Raw genomic sequence first — 8,466 nt, 5'->3', positions numbered from 1 at the left:
TAACCCAGCTCCGCAATCCCATCCTGGCTCCTTTGGCTTCTCATAGCCTTTGCATTCCCCTGGCCAGGCAGAGCGGGGTCCCTGCCTGACCCTGCCTGCCCTGGGCAGTGCTGAGCCCCATGTTCCCATCCCTCTCAGACATCCTGGGGTCCCGCTGACCCTCCCCCCACAAAACCAGGCTGGGGCTGTGATGGGAGCAAGTGCTGCCAGGGTGTCCCATGGGGCACTGGGGGTCCTGGTGCTGCCCCCCACCTGCCACGGGCTCAGGGCTGGCCTGGCTTTGGCAACGCACTGAAAAAGGGGTGCAACAGCCAGAGCCACTCCTGGGCCGCCCGTTCCCATGGGACTCAGCCAGGGGCTACACTATGGGACTGCAGGCAGGAGCTGAGCCCCCCTCACCCCAAATTGACCTGAGGTGGGCGATTCACCCTGAGCATCCCAGGATGCTTCGCCTCTAAGAAAGGTCCACTTTCCCTCTGGTTATCCAAAGGTCTCTGACCCCCAAGGATGTAGGGTGCCTGGGGTCCAGACCAAGCTGCAGCTGGAGGCCCTGAGATGCCGAGGACGGGATTGAGATCTGCGGCGGATGCTCAATCGGAGCATCCTGCTTGCTGCTGGCTCCACAAGTCAGCTCAGCGTCATCTGCACACTGTGACAGATCAGGATGGTTATAACATCTTTCCGGAGGCATCAGGGGAGAGTGCTGGGATGTGCTGACATGCTGCCTCTCCGTGAGAAGCCTTTTAAGAGGCAGGAGCTGCCTTTGGTGGGAGCAGGACAGGGCTCATCGGCTGTTGGCATGCTGCTCTTACCCTAGCGGTGGAGGAAGTGGCGGTTCCTGGTGTCCGGCACAGCGTGTGGGAGCAACAGCGCTGATAAACGGGTGGTGTTGATGTATCTGTCCTGGGGCTGGAGGTGACATATGGACCCAGTGGGAACTGGGCCATCGGTTCCCCTCCTAGGGCATCAGTACCCCCCCAAGGACATCAGTACCCCCAGGGCACTGGTACCCATTGGAGCACCAGTACCCTCCTGGGCATCGGTACCCCCCAGAGCATCAGCACCCTCTGGGCATCAGTATCCTCCCAGGGCATTGGTACCCCTGGAGCATCTGTACACTCCCAGGGCATTGATACCACCCCAGCCACCAGCATCCCCCAGGTCACTGCCTGGCCGCGCCACGGTCCAAGCGTTCCCAACAGCCGCCCTCGCCAAGATGATCTCATCCCCAGCCTGGCCACCTCAGCCCAGGGAGGTGCAAGCATGGCTAGGAGCACCCCCTGCACCCCCGCTTCTGTCCCAGCTCCGCTGGCAGCAGCTCCACGCTCTCGCCTCGCTCCTCTCCCCTTTGTCTGGGGCTTTGTTGCTATTTTCGTGCTTCCTCCGTTGTTGCGGCGCGGCCCCTTTGTTCGGAGCCGCCGGAGCCTCTCGCCTCAGTAAACAGCTGAAGGATGTGGCGGGGGGGCAAATTTTCCACGGGGGTGGGTCTGAACCCCAACCTCCGCCCAAGCTCCACCTCAGTAAGATGGAAACACACCAGCAGGTGCCGGGGTGGGAGATGCACCATGGGGGTTTGGTTTGCCGGTGGAAAAAGCCATGCGAGATGTAGAGAAGCCTCCTCCCTGGGACAGGGGGGCAGAGAGGTCCCAGCCCTGGGGGTGCTGCCCCCAGCTGGGCTTGATCCAGTCCCCTGAGCCCACCAGTGTCCCTGTCCCCAAGGTGTGCCTGACATGGGGTGACGCTGCGTTGCTCGGGCGTCCCGCTGGGGCCCGGGGTGCTGCAGCTTTCGCCCCAGCACGGGGGATGCTGGAGGGGGGGATACCCCTCCATTGGGGTCGTACCCCACCCCCGAGCTCTAGGTGAGAGGGACAAACCTGCCCCGGGCTGGGAGATGGTCATGTCCCACCTCCCACCTGGGTATCTGGCGCATAGCCCCAGGGTGGGGTGGGAAGGGTCCAGGACCCCCTGGCGCTGCTGTACAGCACCATCCAGCAGAGCCTGGGACAGGAACTCAGCGCCTTCCCCACCAGCATCCCTCGAGCCTCCTGGCCAGGGTTTAGGGGCATGGTGGCCAGCATATCCCTGGGATGGGGACAACTGTGGCCTGGTGGGGTGCAGAGAAACTTGGTGTGGGGTGGGGGCTCTGTATCCATCACTGTGTTGCCACAGGGTGTCAGCAGCCGGGACCTTCGGCCAGTGCGAGTGATGCCACTCACAGTGACTGTGACCAGGGGACTGCAGGAAGGAACATCTTTGGGTCACTTATCCCTTGCTGGGATCGGGGAGCACTTGGTGACCCAACCTCACTGCAAGGACTGGTGACCAGCCACCCCCATGGCCGAGGGACACAGCGACCCTCTGGGAAAAGCTTTTAATGGCAGCACCAGCACAGTTTGCCTGTGCCGAGCACCCCCTGGGTGCCACTGGCACCAGCGCCTGGACCCCAGCACAGATGAGATGGATGGAGAAGTCCAGAGGAGATGCTGGTGAGGGAATGGCAAGTCCCCGGCTGCACGAAGCGCCGGGACCTCCCACCGTATCCATGGCGGGGGGTCTGGCAGCCTCCTTAGGCTGAGCCCTGGATGTCATCGTAGTCACTGCCCTCAGAGGAGTTGGGGTCCTGTGCGTGTCCCCTCGAGGGACAGTGTGGAGCTGACCAGCCTGTGAGGGAGAGATGCCGTCAGGCAGAGCTGGGCAGGGAGCGGGAGGAGGATGCTGTGGAGGCAAAGGAGCCCTGCACCCCTCCATGCCACCTCACTCCTGCCCTGCCAGCACAGGGAGGGGTCCTCACCAGGATTTGGGGACAGGTCCCCGAGCGGCTCTGTGCCCTGCACGTTCTCATACCACTCCCCCGAAGAGGTGCTGGAGCTGTCGGCGGGATTGGGGTCTGCCGGAGACCCAGGTGCCCAGGGGTGGGAGGGCACTGGGACAGTCACACTGGGCGCTGCTGGGAGGGCTGGGGGAAACAGGGTCTCTTACTGGCACCTTCCATCCCTGCTCCCATCCTTGGGGCTCCCCCACCCTCATTCCCTTCCCCGGGGGCTGTCCCCATCCCTGCTCCCATCCTTGGGGTCCCCTTACCCCCGTTCCCATCCACGGGGGCTGTCCCCATCCCTGCTCCCATCCTTTGGGGTTCCCCCACCCCCATTCCCATCCCTGGAGGCTGTCCCCATCTCTGGGCCCACACAACATGCTGGCGGTGCCCACCTGTGCCAGGGCAGTCAGTGTAGTCATGGGTGGTGGGTGCTGTTTGCCAATGGGTGTCATGGGTGGTGGACGGTGGGCAGACCCAGGCGTGCAGGGGGGCCATGCCGTCATTGCAATAGGGCTCAGTTGAGGAGGATGAAGAGGATGAGGATGAGGAGGAGCTGCTCGCCCTGCCAAGGGATGGGGGGCCCAGGCTGGCCGGCACTGCAGGGCACAGGGCTCATGTCAGCTGCTCGCCCACCCGCGGGCAAGACGGGCAGACAGACGGTGCCACAGGATGGAGGGACGTGGCATCATACCCTCCACAGGGAATGGCTCCATCCCCTCCTGGCTGGGCATCAACGGGAGCAGCTGCTCCCCGGGCTGCCGGCGCAGTGAGTCTGCGGAGAGGGGACATCAGTGGGGACACCTTGGGGCACCCCTGGGCAGGGTGGTGGGAGTCCCAGGGGTAGGGCAATGAGAGTCCTGGGGTAGGGTGATGAGGGTCCTGGGTAGGATGCTCACTGTAGAAGGTGGAGAGGGCCACGGGCGGCTTGCTGCTGAAGTCGTAGTGTTCGTAGTCAGAGTCAGAGTCGGAATCCTTGGCAGCGGGAAGGGCTGGGACTGGTGGGTCTAGGGGGTGAGATGGGGATGGGGCGGCCGTGGCCACCTGGGACCTTCTGCCCCACAGCCCCTGGGACAGGGCAGTGACCTACCAGACCTACCTGGTCCTTTGGGAAGGCTGAGGGGCATCTCCCTGTAATCGTTGAAAGTCCCAGAGGGCATGTTGGGGCTCTGGGTGCTGTGGGTCACCAGCACCGGCGTGGCTAGCCCGAGGGACGACACAGCGTGGGCTGCAGAGACAAGGGGGGATGTGCCCGCTCAGCTGCTCTGTGGCACAGTCGAGCCCAAGAAGTGGGGTGGCCCTGACTGGGCTGGCAGTGTCACCTCTCTCTGTGGCCGGAGCCTGCTGTGCCCCCCCCCACCCCATCACGGGGACTCCTTACCGCTCATCTTTCTCACCCTCAGCAGGGCGGTGGCGAAGGCCAGCACAGTGAGCAGAAGCAGCGCTGCCAGCACCAGGCAGAGGATGAAGAGGGCCATGTGCAGGGGTGACTGTGCCCCCGTGGCCAGGGACCCCTCTTCAGCTGAGACAGAGAACAGACACAGCTTGTGACAACTGGGACATCCTCTCTCCAGGTAACAGGGGGTGAGCTGGGTGCTCCCTGCAGCCCCTCACCCCACCCCCAGACCCAGGTCATGGCTGAGGCTCTGCAGGACACTCACTGCTCTGGAGTGTGACGTTGCTTGGTGTCACTGTGGCCATCGGGATGGGTGTCTGCAAGCCCTGGGAGCCTGGCAGGAGCGGGTACAGGGGCGGAGGGGGGGAGACAGAAGAATCTGTGCTACAGCTCATCTGCAGGGGACCCCGATGGCCACAAACAGACTGTCAGCCCTCCCAACACCCGCAGGGTCGCATACCATTGCAGATCACGCCGGCAGCCCGGGACTGGTGGCAAGGAGCTGATTTGTTGTAGGTCCACTGGCAGTGGGCCAGCGACGGCTGCTGGCTCCCACACTGATAGAGCATCCTACTGGGCAGTGTGTGACCGAAGGAGAGTTGCCGAAGGGGTTCCCCGCAGCCCAACGTGCGGCAGAGCACACTGGACTCCAGCTTGTACCACGAGCTGTCACACACCGTGCTCCATGTGCCGCGGAAGTAGACCTCCACCCGACCGGCACAGCCATCCCGGCCCCCAGAGAGCCGCCATTCCTGGTGTTCTGTGGGAAGAGAACAGAGCTGAGGATGCGCTGCCTGCACCCTGCCTGCTACCCCTGTCCTTGACAGGTGCCAGACGTGGCACGTGCTGGACCCACCTGAGCACACCACGCCAGCATCTTCTTTGTGGCTGCAGTCGTGCTCCAGTGCTGCTGGACAGTCCCAGAGATGCTCCTCATGCCCCTCGCAGCCCACCTCATCCCGGAGGATGGGTCCGCTGCCCCGGCCAAAGGCGGCACTGCCATGGATGCGCACGGCACGGCCGCATTGCAGCTGCCGGCACACGACGTCAGCGTCGGCCAGGTCCCAGGCATCATCACACACTGTGCCCCAGGAACCCGCCTGCTCCATCTCCACCCGGCCCTCGCACCGGCTCCGGCCACCGGCCAGCCGCAGCGCACCAGGGCCTGGGCGAGACGCAAGGGAAGGTGGTAGAGGTGGCCCTGGCACTGTCCTCCATGCCACCACCGGCTCTGTGTGGTGGCAGCAGCAGGACGGGATGCCGCCGCACCCGGGCTCCCACCGAAATGCAGGTGCAAGGAGGACCCTGACCCTCCCGCGCTCACCTGGTGCCACCGAGGCGTTCTCCGCCATGCTGCCTGCTGGGGTGCCAGGAGGTGCTGTCGGCTCCACGGGGGCTGCAAGGAGGAAGGGGCAGGGAGGATGAGGGGCTGAACCCACTGGGACCCTCTGTCTGCGATCCAACGGCCCCTCTGAGCACGGCAGGTGGCAACGCAGTCGGAGGACGATGCTGATGGCTGCAGGATAGACAGATGTGCCGCTGGCAGACATGCAGCCAGAGCCCAGTGAGAGCCGGTGGTGTCCGAGGCGAAAGCCGGAGCGAGGTCAGTGGGTATCGGGGAACCAACAACCCCTTTTTTGGCTCATCCCCGGCTCTCCTGGGGGGATGCAAGCGCTGGAGGCGAAGCAGGCACCTCCTCGTTCCCTTGCCGGCTGCCGGGTGCTCGGCAGCTCGCCAATGGCAAACCGGAGGGACTGGGCTCTGCCGCTGCCTCGGCACGCATCCGTGGGGAGGGTGGGGGGCAGACAGTGAGGCTGCACCCCAGAGGAACGTGCACCCCAGCTCCCCGGAAAGCACCGCCGCTCCGGGGAAGGACGGCCAAAATGGCATCCCCAGGCTGCCACAAAATGGGTGACACAGTGGGGACCCCCTGCCTCGAGCCCTGGCCGCCTGTGCGCGGCTCTCTCACACCCCTAAAAGCCAAACCCCGTGTCCTGGCATCAGCCCTCAGCAGGGACGTGGCCTGGGGCCAAATCTTGGCATGGGGTCTGCCAGTGGGATGGGGAAGGCAGAATCTGGCCCTAAATATGGCGACACAAGGTGCGACTCACCGGTGGGAGCGCCAAAACGTGGGGTGCCATCACGCGCCCGGCTTGCCGCTGTCACTGCCGCTGCCGCCTGCCGGCTCGCCACCTCTGCCAACAGAGAGGGTCTTGTCCGCTGCCTGTAGCCCCCTGCCCGCCCCCCCCCAAAATGGCACCTTTCCGTTTACCTCAACCGCACGCAGGAGGCCATAACTCAATAATCGCAATAATCCATTCCAAATAAAAAAAAAAAAGGGGGATGTTTTTGCAACCGCTCTGCCAGCCCACCGTGCTGGCAGAGCCCGCTCCCACCTCTGCCCATCCATGGCTGCGAGAGGCATCCATGGCCGTCTGGGGAGGGGGCTGGTGGGGTGCAGGGGGTGGGCTCCACAAGGAACCACCACCTTAGCTGGTGGTCTTTGGCTTGGCTTAATGTTTTTAAATATTGAAATTATTTGCTTAATATAGTTAAATATTTAAATTATTAGCCTAATATTTTTAAACATTGAAGGCAAAGGTGTGGGATGAGCTCCAGAGCGGCACATTGGCAAAGATGCGGGAAGGAGCAATTAGGGGAAATGAAAGCGATGGCAACTGTTCCCCTGTTGATCGGAGGCGTCGAGACTGCTTCTGGCAGCCATTTCGGGTGCGAAACCACCCTAAACCCTGCTGGGCTGGGGAGAGGGAGTGGGTGGCATCGTCCCCAAAAACCGTGCCGGGACGATGCTGGTGACCAAGCAGATAGGTTGGATTTTGGCTCGTGCCTGCCAAAACCAGGAGAGCATCATCCTGTCCCTGCAGGGCCAGGATTTAGCCCGGAAAGCCCTTTTAGGGTCCCCAGAGTCACCCCCCACCTCGATCACGGACCCCCTCAAGGGGTGTGGAGGAGGGGCGGTGGTCAGACTGGCCATGCTGAGCGCCATGGGAAGGAGAAGAGCTCGATGCCGCCAAGATGCAGAGCATCCTCTCCCAGCGCCAACCCACTGCTGGCAACGTCCATGACACCCCCCGCCCTACCAGGTTGCCCACCCCCAGGGTGGGGACAGCGGGGACCCAGCTTCCAGATCAGCAGAGCTGTCACCCCGGGGGTCCCAGCACCTAGAGAGGGATGAGAAGGGAGAAGCTGGGGACATCAACATACCTTGTCCCGGCACGGCGGCGGAGAGAGCCGCCAGGAGAAGGCAGAGCCCCTTCATCCTGCTCAGCGGCTGTGGGGCAGCCCCATGGCGGTGGGGGAGCTGGGGGGTAAGGGGGTGTCGAGTGGTCCCGTCTTCCCTCCTCCGCTCTCCGCGACTGAGGGCCACGGTTTGGATGCAGCCCTCCGTGCTTCTTGCCGCTTCTACCGCGCTCTCCGCTCCCAGCTTGCGGTTGAGGGCTGCAGGAAGCCAGCTCAGCACCGTGGGGCGGAGGAGCACGATGGGGTGGCCCCATCCTGTGCAGTGGCAAGGGGGGGATGACAAGCGAGGGGTCAGATGGAGGTGGGCTCCGCTCGGGGATCAAGCCACTAGCCTTAGGGGTCCCCTGGAGCTGCGGGGACCTGACGGTCCCACCTAGGGGTACGCCGATCTTGCTGGAGCCATGATTCTGCAGCTCCTCATGTGCCACCGTGTCGCAGGCTTGGGACAACGTCAGTGGGGGGACGCCGGGTCCCCCAAACTCTGCGACTTCCATGGGGGGATGGAGCTGAGAATGGGGGTCCCTCCTTCTCCCAGGGCTGGGACACTCGTCACTGTGTACAGTGGAGCTGCCTGATGCCCGGAGGAATGTGAGAGCCATCAGAGATGCCGGGAGCCATGGCTGCGGGCTGGTGAACGCTGCTTTGGGGGGGCTTTTCCCCTGCCTCTGGGGATCTGGAGGGGCTTGTTTGGGCAGGAGCGCTCAGAGGGGTGCTGGAGGGTGATGGGGGGGCTGGAAATTCAGGTGGTGCAGGTGCGAGTTTGGGGTGTGAAGGGCTGGGAAGGTGGCTGGCTTGTTCACTGGCTCCTCTGGGCTTCCTGTCTTTCTCAGCTACTGATTTTTTATTTTTTATTATTATTTTTTTATTTTTTAAACTCATGGAAACCCACGAGCTCTGCACTGGCCATCTCGCCACTGAGGCTGGTGGAAAATATCAGCATGCAGGAGGCAAACAGGCACACATAGCACGCCCGACACCCCACAGCCCCATTTCCTTA

At 63.3% G+C, this 8,466-nt stretch overlaps 1 protein-coding gene across 1 annotated transcript; it reads right to left on the bottom strand.

The window, feature by feature from the left end:
• Window positions 1–2,566: 2,566 nt before the first annotated feature.
• CD6 (CD6 molecule) lies at window positions 2,567–7,488 on the bottom strand. The gene is made up of 13 exons (XM_086613267.1): window positions 7,434–7,488; window positions 6,320–6,403; window positions 5,533–5,604; window positions 5,065–5,373; window positions 4,669–4,968; window positions 4,477–4,542; window positions 4,194–4,334; window positions 3,912–4,040; window positions 3,712–3,819; window positions 3,507–3,587; window positions 3,208–3,411; window positions 2,792–2,956; window positions 2,567–2,661 (listed from the first exon to the last, which is right to left on the bottom strand). The coding sequence occupies exons 1-13, from the start codon at window positions 7,486–7,488 to the stop codon at window positions 2,567–2,569; spliced, it is 1,809 nt and encodes a 602-aa protein (XP_086469393.1).
• Between the last annotated feature and the right edge of the window lie 978 nt (window positions 7,489–8,466).

The sequence above is a fragment of the Tauraco erythrolophus genome, chromosome 6 (assembly GCF_009769465.1).
Source record: "Tauraco erythrolophus isolate bTauEry1 chromosome 6, bTauEry1.pri, whole genome shotgun sequence".
NCBI lineage: Eukaryota > Metazoa > Chordata > Aves > Musophagiformes > Musophagidae > Tauraco > Tauraco erythrolophus.
Note: the sequence above shows the minus strand (reverse complement) of the source record. Positions and strands in the feature narration are given on the sequence as shown.